General features: G+C 55.5%; 1 protein-coding gene across 5 annotated transcripts in view; it reads left to right on the top strand.

Moving 5' to 3' along the window:
- The first annotated feature begins 1,668 nt into the window (after positions 1 to 1,668).
- The window catches only part of LOC112118899 (death-associated protein kinase 2-like), a 28,336-nt gene continuing 9,994 nt past the window's right edge, over positions 1,669 to 20,010 (top strand). Inside the window, exons 1-3 of one of the 5 annotated variants that reach the window (XM_024217388.3) lie at positions 1,669 to 2,059; positions 16,894 to 16,965; positions 19,590 to 19,711. In XM_024217388.3, the coding sequence (XP_024073156.1) occupies positions 16,897 to 16,965; positions 19,590 to 19,711 (191 nt within the window). In that variant the 5' untranslated portion in view covers positions 1,669 to 2,059; positions 16,894 to 16,896. Of the gene's footprint in view, positions 2,060 to 9,916; positions 9,983 to 16,777; positions 16,966 to 19,589; positions 19,712 to 20,010 lie in introns of those variants that run through there. The other 4 variants (XM_024217387.3, XM_026656325.2, XM_024217389.3 and 1 more) reach the window with 4 other exon arrangements.

The following is a 20,010-nucleotide window of genomic DNA, read 5'->3' as shown; positions in this document are numbered from 1 at the left end:
CCGTCCCTCCAGAGAGCTTGGCAGTCTCAAGATACAAGAGACAAAGGGACACCCAGGAAGGGTTCCCCTTTGTGTGAATCTGAAGTGAGATTCAGGGGTGGGTCGGCCCAGCCGAAGAGAAAGCAGATGGAGTGTTTGGGACAGGCAGGATTCCTGCTCGCTGGCAGGCTATAAGGAGAAGAGAAGGAGATCTTAATTGCATCTCTCGGGCCTGTGGTAACGAAGGGCACATCAGGTATTGTTGTTTAAACAGATCAGAAATGGCAGCTGAGACTGGATCACCTGCCCATTGGCTCAGGGTGATTCCATGTGCTTTACGGTTTATATGGCAGTCGTTGCCAGAGATCTGGGTTCCAATCCCGGCTACTTTGTCTTTTTTGTTGTGTTTTTGCCCCTTTCCCTGACTTTCTGCAGTTACCCAGCTGGGCATTTCAGGGCCCCTCCGCACAGAAATGCTTCATTAAATCTGTCTAGTGAAATTGGCGGAAGCCCTGTGTTGATTACTTTGGTATAACACCTTGTCTACACAGGAAAGTTGGACCAGTTACCCCCTCATGTGCACACACTGTTTCAAGTACCAAAGTACCAAGTGTTTTTGTTTGTTTAGTTAAAACCTCTTCTTCAGCAGCATAAATTAAACTGGGGAAAAAATAATAGCCCCTGGCTCTTATAATCCGTACCTCTCGACATGCTTTACAAAGGATCTCAGTGTTGTTATTGCCATTGTACAAATGGGGAAACTGAGGCATGGAGAGGCAAAGTGACTTGCTCCAGGCCATCCAACAGCACAGCCCGGAATAGATTGCAGTTCACCTGAACCCCGGTCCAGTGTGCTATCCACTAGGCCACACTACCTCCATCTGCCAGATACTCTTATCCCAGAATCAGGGTGGCTTATACCAGTATTACTATTTCAGTTTAAATTCTCTCTGTAGGTTACATGGTGCAGTTACCCCAGGTGGACAAGACTGCAAGCTCTGGCCCCTCGTCAATGCCTGGCCAGCACCTAGCACTTTATGGATGGGGCTACAGATGCACACTCAAGCTGTTGTGGCATGGCTGAGTTGGTGGAATCCTTGCAGTTCCAGTGTCCTTTAACCAGCTGGGGGTTCAGTCCTCCCCCCACAGGTGACATGCAGTTTTATTCTACCTTAAGAGATCTGTCCCTCCTCTTTCTCTTCACACCTCAGCAGCCTCCTAGCCTTACCCTGTTTCCCCTCTGGGCATTTTGGTTAGAATATTTTTATCTGTCAAACAGGTTTCCTGTTTGCAATCCCCCAGCTTCTGAGCCACAGAGCAAAGACAGAGAAAGGGGAAGAGACGCCTTTTTTTACAGATGATTCGCTCTGCTCTCTGAGCTCAGCAACTGCTAAGCAGAAGGCAGGAGATCCCGTGGTTCTGGGAACAGCCGGACTCAAATACCCTTGGATTTGCTGTTCCAGCTCCGGGAGAAATCAAGGCACTGGGCAATGGTGCTTCGAGTGACCTTAAGAAACCTGCCCTAGCTTCTGCTTGCTGTAGGCCATGATTTTCCATTGGGAAGACCTCTCTCGGGGCTGTCTCAAGAGAACTTGATGGAAGGATCATATTTTTTTAACAGGTTTTCTCAGGATCTTGCTCATTTCAGAGTTTGCTGCTGCTGCTTATGATTATTATTCTTTATTTAAATCCCATGAAAATCTAGGAACTCTGAGTCACTTTATTTGGAGCCTGCTTTGCTGAGTCTGGGGGAGGTAGTTAAATAAAGAGGAGGAGGAGGAACGAAACAGATGGGATTGGTCAATATCAGAGGAAACTGGCCAGAATTCCTCACCAGGAGAGGTGTCATAGAGCCGAGCTCTTTCATATCTATCGCCTCTCAACAGAAAACTAACCAGAGCTGGTTCATCTGAGCTGCCTACACACTGGGGAGACAAGACGTCTTGTTGTCCAGGAAAATTCTGGAGCGACTCTCCTGTATTGGTTCTGTGTGCGGTGGGATTTCTGGAAAGGACGCCGTCACAAGCCACCAGAAGGCTAGTTCCAAAGAGGGGCACAATTACCGGGAGCCGAGAACTTGGTGAGTAAGGATAGATGCCACACAGAGTTTGTTCTCATCCACCCAAAGCAAACAGGTGGTCGTCTTTGTAATCAGCCGATCCCCAGCGGGTGTAATTCAGCCGGGCTGCAGCGAAGTCAGCGGAGGGATGCTAACTTACCCGAGCGGGGGATCTGACCTTGCCTGGTTTTGCTGCAGTGGGGAAGCTCTCGGGGGAATCTTCTGAACGGTCAGTGATGAGGTGTGGGAGGCGATCTACCATCTTGTTGTGATCCTTTTAATCCGGCAAGTTTCGGAACAGGGGCTGCAAAATAGTCATCGAAATCGAATCAGAGAAATATAGGGCTGGAAGGACCCCAAGAGGTCCATATCCCCCCACCACCACCCCTGCTGAGGCAGGAGCATTTACCAATCCATGCACAGAAATTATTTGCCCACTCCAGAGAAAAAGCAAAGGATATTTTTCCTTGCCTGAATGGATCAGACGTTTGCCAAGCTGTTTGTGTCCATCCATGGGCTGCTTTCTCTGCTTTTTGCTAGTTGGACAGGGAGACAGAGGAATGTCTGGATCAAAGGGTTGAGTCATCTATTTCTCCACAGCTCCCATCATTTTTGTCTGCCATCCCTCCTCATTTGGGCACCAAGATCTTTTGAAAGTGGGATTCTATATTTGGAAACTGGCTGGCTTATTTTCCTCTTTATTGATTGAGGCGAATCATATTTATTTTGTGCAGCTGCTTAATGGAGATGAGGCTGATTTCAGTACACAGCCCCTGCGGGCAGCAGCAGGGAGCGAGGAGTTATTTTTGGATCAGCTACCAAGGGGGGGATTCTTATCAATGGGAGCAGATCGGTACCTGTCACTGGGAACAGTGGCAGATGCGGCAGAAACCTCCTGAGCTTCTGCATTGCTTGGTTGGCTCTGTTGGGAGCAGACAGCTTTGGTTGCTAGCGCTGTTGAGTTAATTCACAATTCCCTGGCTTGACAATGATGTGGGTTTTACACAGCTGAAAACAACCCAGCCCCGGGTGTTGACTGGTTTAAAATCCCGTTTGAAGCCTTCTGGAAATCGACGTCTGTGTAGGTTATGGAGCCTTTTCTCTTGTAGGTTGCTGTTGTTACTGTTACACCAGGATATGTTAATGGCCATGAAGCAGGCCTTTGATCTAAGACAATCACAGACCTGGTTAAAGCTAAGCAGCCTTCTTCCAGGCTAAAGGGAAGGAGTAACTAAGCCCCCTTTTACACAGTGAGAGCTGGAAACAATAGAAGCCACCGCCCAAGGCAATGAGTGGCAAGGTCTGATCAAGATGCTAAATTGTGTGGGCTGAGGGGTTCCCTGGCTGCAAAGGCTGGGGCGAGGTGAGTGTTAGGCAGGCTGGGTGTGTGAACAGCAGACCGCAAGAGATGCAGTGTTGCGAGTGGCACTGAGAGAGAGCAGAGGCAGAGCTCCTTGGGCACAGAACGCACTGGAGAGGCAGGTGTGGGGATTACTGAACAAGGAAAATGATGGCTGTTGTTTGTTCCTACTGTGTTCAGGGGCACGAGACCTTGTGCTCATTCTTTGTAAATAAACAGGATTGCAGCAAAGAATATACCTGCCTCGTATCATCGGTTTCTGAATGACCCAGCAAGGCCCTGCTCAGACCAAATGCTCGGACCAAAACAGCAACAGAACCCTCTAATATGTGTCCAGTGGCTTCTGTGAAATGGGTCCGTCTCAGACTGCCTTCCAGCAGGCCACGTGTCAATGTGGCACATAACTGACCGGCTCTGCCTGGTGATCTTCTTGGGTCACGGAGCCCTAACTCCCCGTTAGGCCTTGGAGGGGATCCCAGCAAGGGCAGAGCTGAGGAACGTTGGCCACACAGCTGAAGACCTGGCCCTGCATGTTTTCAAAGTCTCCTGCTGCCCCAGTGATAGCTAAGAAGCTATGTAGTGAGCTTCCGCAGAGCTGACCCGGCTCTGAAATTGCATCGAATCTGGGTGCTTCCTATTTGGTGGACTGGGATTCTGTTCTTGGCCCTGCCACTGGCCTGCTGGATAACCATGGGCAAGTCACTTCGCCTCTCAATGCCTCAGTTTCCCCATCTGGAAAATGGGGATAAAGCTTGTGACTTCCTTTGGAAAGCCCTTTGAGCTCTGCTGACAAAACGTGCCCGATGAGAAGTAGGTGGTCAGGATGATGCTGTTGTTAAATGTACTTTGCTCTGGACGGGTTGGAAGGTCTGTTTGTATTTTTTGCTCCTGAGGAACAGCTGAACTATTTCAAGCTTAACCGTGAGCAAGGCTCAGGCTCTTAGCCGCTCCACATGCCTCCCCTCCCTTCTGGCTGGTTCCCTAATGGAATTCCTGTGGATTATAACAACAGCACCGCACGCCATCGGCAAAACACTGTCAGCCCAGCCAATGAAAAAACTGCCAGCTCCCTCCCTCCTTCCCCCATCCTTCTGCAAGCATCACGAACCCACGGCAGTTATCTGGAGCTTGCCCCTGGATCATAAGAATGGCCCATCTAGCCCAGTGTCCTGTCTTCCAACAGTGCCAGATGCTTCAGAGGGAATGAACAGAACAGGACAATTAGTGAGTGATCCATCCCTTGTCATCCAGTCCCAGCTTCGGACAGTCAGAGGCTTGGGGCCACTCGGAGCACAGGGTTGCGTCCCTGACTGTCTTGTTCCTCAGTTTCCCTAACGTTAGACTGGGGACAATAACACTCCCTTAGCTCTGTCATTTAATTCCTGCTCCACTCGAGAGCAGGTTGGAGGTGCAGGGACAGAGCGGAGGCTGGGACGAGTGAGGGGAGATATTTATTATTAAAGGCAGCAGGGCTGGGCCAGATTTGGTGATCTGGTTTCAGGGAGGGAGAGGAGGCTGGAACCCCTTGAGTTTTAGGTTCAAAGATCCCTCTCCTGCCTCAGAAACAAGCCTGCTGAAAGTTCACATTCGAGTGATGCAGGTTTTCTTTCTGCCTCAATACTTTGCCCGCCCCTATGGCTGTGGCCTCTTAGCCCCCATTCACGCTCTGAACCCCCTGGAGTGTTATTAACCCCCTTTTATATATGGGGAAACTGAGGCCAGAGAGGGCAAGTGACTTGGCCAGGGTCAAACGGAGCCAGGAATAGAACCCAGATGTCCTGATTCCCAGTCAAGCTCTGCTCCCCTCCCTGAGCTGCGAATATAACCCAGAAGTCTGCCAGTCCCCTGCTCTGACCACTGGAGAACACTCCCCTCCTCCCACAGTTGAGTTTAGGAATCAGGATGTCTGGGTTCTGATCTGTTGCCCTAATCATGTTGTCATCAACACCAGTCAGGGAACTGGACAGTGCGGCATGTCCTCTACCAACCAGTTGGGATACCAGCTCCTAGCCCAGAGTATTAGATAAGACTATATTATCTCTTTCCCCTGGCAGAGGGATCAGCAGCCTGGCGCACTGTTGCCAAGATCTTCCCATCAAAGTTTCATCCCACTAACGCACAAACAATGTCTGGAATTTAGCAACTGCAACATATTTTCATGTCAGTAAATATAGCCTAGGGCCACCTCCCCACCCCCTTAATCAAGGGACTGTCCATTGTAGTCAGATTTAAAGGGACAGTTCTGAAAAATCTGGATGCTCCCAGCAGCGCTGCTAATGCCCCTCAATGCAGACCCACAGCCCCCTGCTATCCCACCCTGGGCTCCCCTCCACCGCTCTGCCAATGCCCCTCAGTCCTGACTCCCAGCTGCAATTCCAGGCTTCTCCTGGCCAGCCTGTGCCCCCCCCCCCCATTCCTGCACCCCCTGCTTTGGGAGAATCAGGTCCCAGGATCAAAGCTCTCCTCATTCTGTCATATCTGGATGCTCCTGCTGCGGCGGGGCTGGTAGTGAAATCCCTGCGGCAGAACGAGCATCTTCTCTTTAGTCTTTCGTTCCGCTCTGGGCAGGGGCTGGGAGCCTGGGCTGGGGGATGCAGCTGATCAGAGAATTGAGGAAACATGGCCCAGGGGCTGCAGGGGCCAGGCTGGGAGTCAGGCGACCTGTGGTCTGGTCCCAGCTCTGCCACTGGCCCGCTGGGCGACCTTGGTCAAGTCCCTTCCCTGCTCTCTGCCTCGGTTTCCCCCATCAGGAAAAAAGAGGCTAAACCTGATGGAGCCCAAAAGGACTTGGTTAGTGTTTGGGAAGCCCTGCGAGAGTCCCAGGGCAATGCAGCATTTGCGACAGCAACCAACAGCTCCTGCTGCTGAAGCCTTGGGATTTTGGCTGCCTCTAGCACACCTAGTCCTTTGTCAGAGACCTGTTTTCCCTCCCGACCTCCGTGTTTCTGCACCCACAGATTTCCCCTTTTCATGTCTTCTTCCTCCAGCCACTTGAGTCATGGGGCCGGATGCTCAGCTAGTGCAAATAACGCAGCCCCTCAAGCCCTGATTCTGGCTTGCGCTGGGGCCCCTTTGCCCCTCTCGGGCAGAGCAAAGCGGTCTTGAAGTGAGTGTCACTGGAATTCATGCCGCCAGCTGACAGATGAACATACGGCTGAGAATTGGGCCCTTTGACGTCAATAGAGCGATGCTGATTTGCACTAGTGGTGGATCCGAGCCAGTGTCCTTTTCACTTGAGATAAAACTGGCCATCAATCCCGCCCGCACCACAAGCCCTGTCTGGAGGAAAGGCCGGGGCTGCGTTCTTAGCATTTAGCGGTTCAGCGCCTCCCCACGAGGGTCGTGTGCTTGGGGCTTTTGCTCGGCTCCAGGCCCCGGGGAATTCTGCTGGCAAGCAGCCAGGCCTTGTTTTTTCCTGTTGGGGGAAGATCCCGCCCTTGAACGGGCCGCTAAACTACCTTGAACTTGTTGTTTACCCAGGGCCTTGTGTGTGCTCAGCAGGGCAGAGGTGTTTAGCAGCGTGGCCTAGGGGACAGAGCCCTCGAGGTGCTTCCGGAATAGAAACAATCGTTTTGGCCCAGGGTCATACAGCAAGTCAGGGGTAGGGCCGGGGACAGAACCCAGGAATCTGCTCTACCCACTAGCTCAGCAGTTCTCAAACTTTGGTACTGGTGACCCCTTTCACACAGCAAGCCTCGAGCGCGACCCTCCTTATACATTAAAAACACTTTAAACATATTTAACCCCATTATAAATGCTGGAGGCAAAGCGGGCTTTGGGGTGGAGGCTGACCACTCGCGACCCCCCATGTAATAACCTCGCGACCCCCGAGGGGTTCTGCCCCCCCAGTTTGAGAACCCCTACACTAGGTCAGGCTGCCTCATGTAGACAAGAGCCAGAGCTGGCCGAACGGCGGGGGAAGGATACACTTTAAAAAAGATCATTCTCGGTTTTCCTTTCGTATGTGAAACCTTTCCGCTTTTCTTTCGGAGCTCGGGAGGAACCGAGAACGGAGCCAGGGGAAAGTTGGGTCGAATACGGTAAATAGTTTCAGCTGGGGTGGGGAGTGGGATGGGAAATGAGAAACGTCGAAACGGGTTTACTTTGTGTCAGAAAGACGGTCGGGAATTTACGTTCACCTTGATTTTAAAAACCATTACACCTATTAAAAAAACCCAAAACCCCTCCCCTAAACTAAACAAAAAAATACTCGGTTTGGGTGGTTGAAAACCAGGCTTTTCCGAATTGGCCACTGAACCGAAGACTTGTTGGTTCACCCGGCCCTAACCAAGCATCAGAAATGGTGGTGAGATGGAGCCAGCCGCTCTGTTATCTTGGAGTCTCTCGTAGTAACTTGCGATTGGTTCTTTCTTGCCTTGTTGTTTCCCTGAGCCTCAGATAAGAGCCCTAGACTGAATGCGTGCGGAACAGGGCAGTCCACGCTCATAACCTGCTGCAATTCCTGGCTGGGTCAGTAGGGGGTGTGAATGCCGGAGGGGGTATTACAGGTAGTGGAGAAACCAGAGCTGGCTGCATTAAAGTTACTCCCAATTGCCCCAATCTAACCTCAAGCCGGCCTTGCAGCCTCCTCCCCCGCCCCGCCGAGAGAGCCAGGCAGGGGAAGGACGAGCAGGAACCGGGTACTAGAGAATACAGAAGTCCTGCCTGTCGCCTCCAGCCCTCGGAAGGGGAAGTGAGCGCGGAGGCCCGGGCGGGGGGAGCTGTGCTGGGAGGTGTGTAAAGAGGTGTGTAGAGAAGGCCAAGGTTCCTGCGTCTCGCCCCTGCCTCTGAGAGAGGGCCCTAAATCGGTGTCCAAACTCCCCATGCGTAACATGGACCTCAGCCTAAGCACCCTGCCCCTCGAACTCAGCTCTCCCTGCAGGACCTCCTCTGTCCCTGACCCGAGTTCCCGCTCCCTTCATCAGCCCCGGCCTTTCTCCTATCCCGGGGGGCTCCCCATCCCCAGCAGCTTTGGACAGGATCCTGATCGATGCAATGGTCCTGCCTCTTGTCCACCCCCCCTGCAAGGTGGGGGGCCTCTCTCCATAGGGGGCTGGCAGCCAGCAGGCCAGACGGCTGCCCCATGGATCCCAAAGCACCTGTGTTTGTCTCGGTGCCTTGTGAAGGGCTGATCCCAGGCGCTGTGAGGGACGTTGTTGAGAAGGGGAGTTGGGGGTGGTGGGGTTGTGTTGTGTAGGCGGAGTAGATTGGGGTCCAGGGAGGTTTTTTGGGGTCTCCTGCTCTTCCCGTCTCCTCCCCATGGTTGAGCAGCTGGGCCATGATCCAGCATCGGGGTTCCCTGCCCTCTTGGGACCAGTTCCTGGAGAGGGCAGAGGATCGGAGCAACCCCAAGCCTCCCATCTCCCCCACGCGGGTCATTTCCTGCTTCAAGCCTCAAATTGAAATCCTCTCTTCCTTTCCCCCCGAGCAGGAGCTGTTCCCCCCCACCCCAGAGTGAGGCAGTGGGCTGCCCCATGGCGGGCAGGGGCTGGTGGTGCAGGCAGTCGGCTGTCACCGACTCTGCAGTGGTCCTAGGAGAGGGGTCTGCTTTGTAGCTGGGGGAGGGGGGGAGAATCTTAAGGGCTCTTCCTGCCCCAGTCCAGCCCCCCCCAATTTAACCCTAACTTCACTCTCCCCTCCCCCCAACTGGCGCTAGGTGCTGTACGAACACAGAACAGACAAGCAGCTTCCAGGCTGAGCCCTGCTTGGTCGCGCCGTGCTTGGAACTGGGGGTGGGGAAGATCCGAGAGTCATTCACACTTCTGGCCCTAGGTCACTCTAGGGGAGAGGCAGTGGGGACTAGTGGCAGCCTAGGGTCCCCCTGCCCGTGACCCTCAGGAGAGCTGAACTGACCTGACCTTGGGCCTGTCCCTTCCCCTGAGTTCACCCCTCCCACGTGTTCTCTGTCAGTCTCACCTGGAAGCTGTTGGGGCCAGGAGGGTGTCACCCCATCTGTTCGTACAGCCCCTTGCACCGCAGGGCTGCCGTGGCAGTGGGGTGTGTGGACTGGAACCTGCCCAGCATCAGCCCTTCCCTCCAGCCGCAGCCGGTCCTGGGCAGATCAGCAGCCTCACTGATCATTTTTTAAAATCCTATATTAAAAACCAGGGGCCCAACTTATACTCCCAGGGGCCGGCCGGGGTGTGTGAGCAGTAGCAGGGCCAGGGGTTGTGAGCTCCCCTAGAAGTGTGGGTGTGGGGGGGTGTGGGGGGGGGCGGGGGGGGGCAGGCGGGGGGGGGGCTGTCCTTGTGCAGAGAGGGCTGCCTAGCCAGCGCCCCCACCACGCTCCCGGGCAGGATTTTCACGCTCCAGACTGGGAGTGACCATTTTCAGAGGATCCCTCGCTGCGGCTCCACCTCCCTCTTTGGGACTTCACCCCCCCCCCCCCCCCGTGGGTGGGGGGCAGCCTTGGGCTGCAGGTGCGCTGGGAGCCGGGGGGGGAGGGGGCAGGCAGCCAAAACTCCCCCCCGCCACTCCCTGCGGGAGTTTTGCGCCTCGCTGCGTGGGGAGCACTTTCTCCAGGCTCCCTGCCCGGCCATGGCATGGCTTTAAGGGGGGCCCCAGCGGGATCCTGCCCCGGACAGGTGGGTGGGGGCCCAGGGCCTGGCTGGGACGGGGAGGAGGTTGTCCCGGTTGGGGGGGGGGGGTCCTGGCTTTGGAGCAGCTAGGCTGGGGGGCGGCTCAAGGGGTCCTGCAAATGTCTGTATGTCCGTCCGATCCAGCCCCAGGCGCGCAAAGGGGCGGGGGTGTGTGTGTGGATCGGTTGCAACGTAGCCCGTGTTGCATAAGTGTGTGTGTGTCCGCGCCCTGCACGATGTGTGTAGCGGGGGGTGCTGAGAGCCATGGACCCGAACTGCGGACCCTGCCTAGGATGGAAACCGCTTTCGGCCAGGGGGGTGGCAGCTTCCCCCTGCCCCCCTAGTGCCAGCAGCTGTGTAAGTGTGTGTTGTGTAGCGCTGCAGTGGTGTGTGCTGCACAGTGGCAGGGGTGTATGTGTGTGCCAGGAAGGGGTGTGCACATAGAAGGGTTTGTAGTGTTGTGTGTTGGAGTGTGGTGTGCATGATGCGGAAGGGGTGTGTTTGAGATCTTTGCAGCGTTGTGTGTATGATGCGGAAGGGGTGTGTGTTGTTGTGTCGATAGAATTGGCCGGGGTGGGTGCATGCTGGGAAGCGGGTTGTATATAAACTATGCTGGGGTGTATGAACTTCGCAGCATTGTGTGTGTGCTGCACAAGGGTGTGTGTTTTGTATCTAGAATTTGCAGTGGTGGGTGCATGGGGGAAGCGGGTTGTATATTGTTTTTGGTGTGTGTCTGCTGGGAAAGGGGTGTGTTGTGTCTATAGAATTTGCAGTGGTGCGCACACTGTAGGGAGAGTGTGTATTGTGTACTGGGAGCATTGTGTGTAGGCTGGGGAAGGGATGTGTGTGTAATCTTTGCTGCTTGTGGGTATGCTGAGGAAGGGTGTGTGTTGTGTCTATAGAATTTGCGGTGGTGTGGGTGCATGCTGGGAAGCGGGTTATATATAATCTATGGTGGTGTGTGTGTGTGTATATAGAACTTGCAGTGGTGGGCACATCGTAGGGAGGGATGTGTGGTGTGTACTGGAAGCATTGTGTGTAGGCTGGGGAAGGGGTGTGTGTTGTGTGTATGTAGAACTTACAGGGGTGTGCGTGTGTGCTAGGAAAGGGGGGGGTGTATGTAACACTTTGTGCTGTTGTGCGCAGGGAGTGTTGTGTGTCGCCAGGGAAAGTTGTCTCTCTAATCTTTGCAGCGGCCTGGAGGTGCAGGGGAAGGAGGCGTGTGTGTCGCACAGGTGAACACACAGAGGTGGTGGGGAGGGGGGGTGGCTTGGGAAAATGTATAGATCAGCTCTGGGATGTGTGTGATCCAGTGATACTGTGTGGGTGTGTTATGGAGGTGAGGGGAATGGGGAGGGGGGGATGACAGAGGATTCCCCAATTAGCTCAAATCCATTGCTCCAAGACCCTGCCACCCTCCAACCCAGCTCCGCTCTCCTACAGATTGCCCATGCAGATATATCTCTGCTTGGCATCTTCCCGCGGGAGCACCATCCTGTGCTGTTGCCACCCCGCAGTGCTCGGGTACAGGGCCGTTGCATGTGGACCCATGGGGCAGGAAGCGCAGCTCGGGGCAGGGCTCCAGGGAGCAGGGTCTAAACCCAGTGAGACGGGGAATCTCCCACCCCTTGGAGCTGGGACATAATTGATCCCAGGGCATCTGGCGCAAGGACAGAGCGGGGCTGGGAGGCAGAGCAAAGCAGAGGAAGGATGACCTAGTGGTTAGTGTGGGGGCCTGGGGCTTTGGCATTAGAGGTTCAATTCCCACCTCTGCCACCGACTCCGTGTGCAACCTTGGACGTGTCACTTAGCTTCTCAGTGTCTCAGTTTCCCCATTTGTACCATGGGGCTAGTGACATGGCCCTGCCTTGCAGCAGTGCGGGGGGGATAGATAAAGATTGTGAGGAGCTCAGATATGGGGGGGGGGGCAGAGCTAGAGTCAGCATGGAGCAGGGTGAGAGGCGGCTTAGAGCTGACTGGGAAATCAGTTTTGTATTCCCAATAAAAAATGAGATGAAAACCGAAAAGGTTTTGTCATCTACATTGGAGATGTTGGCTGGTTTGTTTTGTCAAAAAATGGAGCAAATGTTGTTGTTGTTTTCCCCCTCAAAACTGTAAAATTTCAGCCCATAACCCAACATTTTTGTGGGTTTGGCTGGAAATTGTGTTGGTTTTTCAACTCACCCCCTCCCCCAGGTCATCAAAGATGTATGTTTCCTGCAGTCCTGTTTGGACAAAAGAAACGGGTTTCATTGAGGTGGGGAAATGTTTCCAATGAAAAATTCCAATCGGCTTTCAAATGAGCATCTCCCTGTCAAAGCTATTGTTGTCCCTGGGCCCAGTGTCTGCGTGTGGGGTCGGGGCTTTGGGATCTGCGCACTCAGGCAGAACGTCCGAGCGGCCTAGCCTCCTATCTCCTCTCTAGAAGTGAGTGGGTGCGCCGGGGCAGGTGTAACTCTCCGCAGATGGCGCGCGATTGTGCAGTGCTGTGTTGTAAGAACAGAGATTTCTTCCTGACCGCCCCTGGTGGCTCATGCCCTGAAGCATCTGTATTGTTGCTATCTGGTGGTTCTTTTCAATATGAAACAAAACTCTGCTGGGTTGTCCCTTTATAATTCTGCTTGCAGTGATCCAGAGTGCTGGCTTCTGTCGTTTTTCACTGTGACCTCAGAGAGGGTCCATCTGTACCCCAGGTGCACCAGTGCTGGGGGAACTCATTTTGTTTTGCGGTGTAGATTGGCTCTTGCCGTGACTTATAACTTGCATTAAGACCTTGGACTCCTCCCCCCCCCGTGCCAGGCTGAGACCTCTATTTTATGCTGCAAGGTCAGTCTTTGTTCCAAGTCCTCTGGCACAGCTGGGTTTGTAATACACACAGGGCAGCACTGTGATGCAGGCATAGTTACCCAGCTATTTGCTGCCTGGAGCCATCCATCATTGCGTGGTCACCCCGTCCCGCTGGTGAACTTTCCTGCGGCCCCTAGAGCAATTACCGGCTTCAGTATTGAACATAAAATAACTTGGGCACTTTTGAATGTTGTTTAGAAGGCGGAGACAAGGACGAAGAACTGAAACTGGCTTCCCCTGGGTCACGCGCTGGGCTGGACTCAGGAGGCCTGGGCTTCACCCCAGCTCTGCCACTGGTCTGCTGGGTGACCAGTCGCTTGCCTGCTCCGTGCCTCAGTTTCCCCCTCTATAAATTGGGGATAATGAAGGCTGCCCTCCTTTGTAAAGCGCTGTGAGATCCGCTGATGAGGAGCGCTGCGTAAGAGCTGGGTATTGTGATGATTGTTCTTTGACCAGGCTCCTAGAAAGCATTTGGGCAAGCCTCTGTAGGAGAAACCTCACCCCACCTTTCCCCAGAGAGGAAGCAGGCTGATGCCAATTAAGCAGGGACTGCGGAGCAGCCAAACGTGTCGCCCTCTGGGAGCGCTCGCGCAGCTGTGTCTGAGAGCCGAGGGGACGGGCACTACACAACGGAGACGCTGATCGGCCAGCACAGGGGAGCACCTTTTGTTCTTGCATCTGTCCTGTCTCTGGATGTGGTCATCTCAGGACTGTTCAGCTAAGCAGGTGTTGGCTGGTCAGTTCTTGGATGGGAGACGGCTGTGAGGATCGCCACGTGGTATATGTGCCTTCTCCCCTCTGAATCCGTGCTAGAGGGTGCCATGGTGTGTGTGGGGGGGGTGACCCCTCTGAACAACTATTGAGCTTTCTGCCCTCTACTGAATGGCATCTGAGCTGCTCAGCGGAGTGTCATAAGCACTATACAGCTAGCAGGGATCCTCCTTTAGTGCAGTGGCCCAAGTTCTGTCCCCAGCATTACCAGGAAGCTCTGGTGGACAACAGTGGGTGGAATCACATATATGACCGATGCAGTGACCATTTCCCCCATAAATCATTGGGGTCTTTTGTCCATTATTCTTCCCTACCCATCTGCTGAAGTAGATTTAGGAGGCAGATGCTGCTGTCGGTGATGCTGATAAGGCCTGAACTTATCAGACCCAGAAGAACAATGAGAATCTAAGGTTGTTATTTCACTCTGTGTGGGCAGTGCCGGTCAGTTTCACTTCCTCTAGTCATTTTCACTTTCTGGATTGGTGATTGCTAGCCACAAAGCACTTGTGTTCCAGGGTTAAGGACCATAACATTTTGAGATCATGGGGTTTTTTTTTTTGTGTGGTGGTGGTGTGGGGGAGGGCTCTCTGTCGGGAACCCCTTGCTCAAACGGTTGGGCCACTGATCCTTCCCCAGGCCCCTATGAGGTGGTACTAGAACCCCGCTCTGCTGAGTCCCAGCCCAAGGGCTGCTGACTAAGGCCTGGTCTACGCTGGGAAATTAAATGGGCTTAACTATGTCGTGAAAAATCCACGCCCCCGAGTGGTGCAGTCAAACCGACCCAGCCCCCGGGGTAGCCACCGCCAAGTCAGCGGGAGAATTCTTCCGCCGCCCTCGCTCCTGCCTCTAGGGGAAGTGGATTGGCTATGCCGAGGGGAGAACCCCCCTCCTGTCGGTGTGGGTAGCATCTAGACTGAAGCTCTGCAGTATTTCAAATGTAGACAAGCCGCAACTCCCTGTCTGGAGCTGTAGCCACTAGCCCGCGCTGCTGGATGAAGGGGAGGGACCCCCAGGGTTTGCTCGGTGGTGTTTCGTTGCCCCCATCCCCTGGGGCGGGGGGAAGAGTCCATAGCTGCCGGACTCAGCTGTGGGGCTCTCTGCCGACTGTGGTTCCCTGGCCCGCGATCGGGGCCTGGGAAACGCAGACACGGCCGAGGTGTTTGGAGAAGCAGGAGTAAGTGAAACCTTCGGGCGTGCCGGGAGAGTTTTGTCACCAGTGTCAATGGAGCGAGGGCTGGGTGTGCGGCCCGCAGGGCTCAGCTGCCTGACTATGTTGCTGACACACCGGATTGAGCGTCCAAGCCCTGTTAACATCAGTGAGTTTAGCTTCACCACCCCTCTACAGGGTGGAACATTGTTACCCTCCCTTATAGAGATGGGGAAACTGAGCCAGGAGGGAAAGGGACCCCCTCCCCCCCCAACTGTCATCAGTAGAGTTGGGAATAAAACCCAGGAGTCCTGACTCACAGCCCTGCCCCCCATCTCTAATCACTAGACACCACTCCCCTTCCAGAGCTGGGAAGGGAACCCAGGAGTCCTACCTGTTGCCTTAGGCACTTGGCCAACTGCCATCCAGAGAGGCAGATCAGCTGGTGCGAGGTCACAATGCCAGGAGGTAGCCGGTCACGTGGGAAAGGCGCTGGAGCAGCCTGGACGTGGGGGCTGTCATTAGCATGTGGGGGGTGGCAGGGCATCTAGCGGTGTGATCTCTGGGGCATGGGCAAACAGGCCGTCGTCTGTTTCCTCCCAAATGTGCCTGGTTCCCTGGGTCTCTGTCCTATCTCCCCGGCTCTGGGATTCAGGATGCATTAGGGACGGGATCCTCTGGCAGGCCCCCCCCCGAGGAGTGGAGCTTGGATACTTGGTGTTTGGTTTCAGTTTATTGTCCAGTTGATCTGGAAGATATTCGAAACCTGCTGGCTTGTAATTTCAGGGGAGGCGATCTAATTAAAAATCAATCCAGAGGCGCTGGCTTGTCCGGTTCCAAACATCCCCCACAGCCCCCCAGGCCCTCCCCCAGCAGGAGCCGTGAGTCACCTCACCGGGGGCCCTTGGGGCTTCACCAGAGAGGGATTCAAAACAAAAGTGTCATTGCTGTCACCAAAACTGCGCAGGGGGCGACTTCTCTGGGGTCGGTGCTGCAGGCACCCTCGGCAGTGGGCGAGCCGGGGGAACGGCAGCCCAGGGTTGGGGTGGGGGCTGATCCTCTGTTCCTGCGCTTGGGGTGGGGATTAAGGGCTTTGTGCTCTCTGTATTCTCAGGCTGTGCGGGGCCTTCCCAGCTCCTGGGGCCATTTAGAGCAGCCCCAAGGCTGCGCTAGCTTACGCCCTGCCCCCTCTGGGCCCTGGGAAGCCAAGGATACCCATAGTGCAGTGCACTGGGGCTGGGCGCAGGATCCTTCACTCAGCTCCATGCTGCCTGGGGAGGCCCTGCACAGCAGGATTCTCCGGCCCCCTTCTGCTGCCAGAGCGGCCTGGGCAGAGCCTTGGGGAAACTGAGGCTGAGGCCCAGGAGGTGTAGCGATGAAGGCCCCGATCCTGCAAGCTGATCCGCAAAGCCCCATTGATGTCGTTTGGGCTTTTGTCCAGGCTGCATGGACCAGCTCAGGGCCAAAAAGTGGCCGTGTGCCTCCCCCTCCCCCAGGGATTTTAATTCCTTCTCCCCCGCTGACTCTACGGCTGTAAATCCTTCGGCAGCTCAGCTGTGACCCGGCAGAGTAATCTCCCTTGTAATCGCTCTCCGGGGTCTCCCCGGGCTTTGCTTTCCGGCCGCCTTGTTGTGCCTTGAGTCTCTGTCTCGTCTCGGCTTCTGATTTCGTTTCACGCGGGCGTTCGTCTGTGTCCCTGCGGTCGGGCCCCCTCCGTAGCCCGGGGGGCTGGAGAGGAGCAGGGGGAGCGAAGGGTTAAAGGGCGCCCGGCCCTCCGGATTGGGTGTGAAGGTCACAGGTGAAATGAGTTTCCGTGGCCTCTGCTGGAGATGTGGACCCAGGTGGCGGCTTATTTGGTGGTGTGTGTTCAGGGCTGGGTCAGGATTGAGGGGCATCAGCAGAGCTGTGAGTGTGTGTTCAGGGCTCGGATGGAAGAGGGGGGGATTAAGGGACGCTAGAAGAGCTGGGGGGACCTGGGGGCAGTGGGTTAGGATTGAGGGGTATCCGCATCCCCACGTTCTGCTTTTCTCTGGCAGGTGACCCTAAGCGCCACTGCTCACAGCCAGGCTCAGTCCATGACGGCAGGGCCGTGCCCCGTCCTCAGCACCACGTCTCTTCCCAGCTAACCCGGGCCCTTCGTTTGTCTTTGCAGCTGATGGCTGAGGATGGCGGGGCCGTGGGCCTTGCCAATGGGGAGGCCGGGAGCCCCTCCGACACCGTCCAGGTGAGAGTTGACCCTAGTGATTGGTGGCTGGGATCTGCTCTCTCCTCGGGTCATTGAGGGGCCGGGGGTCCTGGCTTGGGTGCATGATGCTCCGCAACCCTTTTCTGGCTGTTCAGCTGAGTTTTCTCCCCCTCTGTTTTCCCGTCTGGGGGTGGCGGAGTAGTGGTGGGGTCTCCTGGAAACAGCCCTCTGCCAGAAACCATTCAGTCCTGAAGAGCTCTGGGACCCAGTAATATCCTGTGGCAGCAAGTTCCACAGGTTAATCTTGCACTTTTTTTTTTAAAAAAAAGTTTGCTTTTAAATTTATCTGACATAGTTTATCTGGGCCCTATTACTGCAGCATTTGAGCACCTCCCAACCAGTAATGTATATATTCTTGAGGCAGGGCAACTATACCCAGTGTATAGCTGGGGAAACTGAGGCACCGCAGCTAAGTGACTCAGCCGAGGCCACACACAGGGTCTGTGGCAGAGTAAGGAGTTGAACCCAGGTCACCCCAGCCCCTGCTTAGTTGCCTCGTCGCTGGACCAGCCTTTCGCCTCTATCAACTTTCCTTCAGTCCCTGCAGCCCGGCTCACCCCTCTGTGGAGCAGCTTGTTGGTTCTAAAGAGGCTCACCAGGGAGGCGGCTAAGGGGCAGGGTCTGCGCTGTTCTATAAGGAGGGATTAACGGTGCATGGCTTTGTATCCAGGTGAGAGCTGGGTGGTTCGGAGCCTGGAACCCGGGCAGGGCAGAAGAAGCTTCTCTCATCTGCCAGGTGGCGGCAGAACGAGTGGCTGGAAATTGACCCAAAGTTGGAAGTAAGGGACAAGTTTCTAACCCTGGCTCAGCCTCCTCGCGGACGTGGTGGATTCTCCGTCCCGTGGCGTCGGCAGGTTGCGACCGGGCGATAGTTGAAAAGACGGGGAAGACCTGGTGGAGTACAGGCTGGAGGGTCTTTCCCTGCTCGGTCACTGACTTCCAAGCCTTCCCCCTCTGAGGGCAGCAGCAGGGTGGCGTGGGTTGCTCTTCTCTGTCGATTTGCTCCTGCCCATTGCATGGGGCGCTCACTGGCTCCTGGTCGGCAGCTCCACACGGAGGCCTAGGAGTCGAATGAGCTGCAGAGCCTGAGCCCTCCTAGAGAGTGAGGTGGACACACAATTCTTCCTGGGCCGTTGTGCGTTTTTTATTCTTCTTCATAGATTCCAACGTAGAATCATAGGGTTGGCGGGGACCTCAGGAGGTCATCTAGTCCAAGCCCCTGCTCCAAGCAGGACCAATCCCCAGACAGATTTTTGCCTCAGATCCCTAAATGGCGCCCTCAAGGATTGAACTCACAACCTTGGGTTTAGCAGGCCACTGCTCAAACCACTGAGCTCCCAGTACGGTGTTGCAGTGTGCTGTTTTGCTGTGACTCACCCCAGAACTGGCCGCTTTTCAGCGGCAGGGGAATGATCCCTGTGCAGCAGTGGGATGTGCTGTTCAACGACTGTTGCGCCCCACCCCAGAAGTAGCTGCACTGCAACCACCCCATCTACTGGTTACCGTTGAAGAGTCGATATTTGCCAGTAGAGACCAGAGTGCTGCCCTATCCTAAGTCCTGGGGGGAGCGGAGCCTGGAGGTACCCGTGCGTGCTAACCGACAGCGCTTTGTAACGTCACTCACTGCGTGAGGACTTCTTCTAGCGCTGGGTCTTTGCCGCCCCGTTTGGATGGAAGACGCTGCAGCGTGCCGGCATGGACGGAGGCGTGCCAGCCGAAGCCGGGCGGCAGAGGATGGCGTGTGGGAATGCGGGCCTGCCAGAGGAGTCGCCTCTCAGGGATCACAGCTGGGCCCCTCTCCCCAGCTCTGTTATTCCCCAGGCGTGATCCGTGTGACGAAGTGACCCTGCTTGTGAACCTGTTGTTACTGTAGCAATGCAGGGCGGGAAAACCCTGCTGTTCCTCAGTGTACCTTAAAGGTGTGGGGCCCCCACGGTGACCGTGGCCGGGTTGATGTTAACCTCGGTAGTGGGGGCTTTGCCCCTTCCCATCCCAAAGAGCTCTACAAACCTTCACTCGGTTTCAGCCAGGAGACCCCCTGCTGCCAGTATCCCCCTTCCCATGGGGAAGTGGGGTAGGGGGAAGGGAAGTGATTTGCCCAGTGGCATGCAGGGAGTCAGTAGCAGAGCCAGGAAAGAACCCAGGAGTCCTGGCTCCCACTCTCCTTTGCTTTAACTAACTAGACCCCGCCCCTCTCCTGGAACCAGGGCTAGAACCCAGGAGTCCTGGTTCTCAGCCAGTTTCTCCGTCCCAAATCTGGCAGGAGAATGCAGAAGTCCTGGCTCCTACTTCTCTTTGCTTGAACTAAATAGACCCACTCCCATTCCCCGGCCGGGGGTAGTACCCAGGAGTCCTTGGCGCTCGGCCTGCTAGGCCTTAAACACAGCCAGGGTAAGAGCACTGCCCCTGGGGGACTCGTACTCAATTTCTGTGACCACTCGGGGCTGGCTCGGTGTGGATTGAACGGGTGACCTTCTGCAGCAAGGACAGGGGTCTCTACCCACTGAGCTAAAGGAGGGGCTCAGCCACCCCCAGGGGAGCCATGGTCCTGCTGGCTAAGCTCGGGGGGGTTGCATTCAGTCTCTTCCCTCTGCCTTCTGCAGGAGACCAGCTGGCCCGAGGACGATGAGGTCTTTATGACGGAGCGGCTGAGCCCCACCGTCATGGCCACGTTCAGACCCGGCAACGTGGAGGAGCTCTACGAGCTGCTGGAGAAGCTGGGCAGGTGAGGGGCCGCAGGCCAGGCCGTCACGCTGCATCCAGGCTGGTTCTTGGTCCAGCGCGACCCAGAATCCTTTGCACACGCGCCCTGTTGCGGGGGGTGGTGGGAGGTGCAGCCTGGGAGCTGGACGGGGCTCCGCGGGCAACGGGGGAGAGCTCGGGTAGCTCCGTCTTTCTTCCTGCGGACGTGTGCCTCTCTCACGCACGCAGACCGAGGGTGCTAAGGATGGGGTCTCTCTCCCCCAGCTTGGAGTGGAACAACCACAGCAGGAAACTCCTCTTCACCTCCCTCCCGCCCTTGTC

The sequence above is a fragment of the Terrapene carolina genome, unplaced genomic scaffold (genome assembly GCF_002925995.2).
Source record: "Terrapene carolina triunguis isolate 2854851 unplaced genomic scaffold, T_m_triunguis-2.0 Scaffold227, whole genome shotgun sequence".
NCBI lineage: Eukaryota > Metazoa > Chordata > Testudines > Emydidae > Terrapene > Terrapene triunguis.
This window is presented reverse-complemented; position numbering and strand designations above follow the sequence as displayed.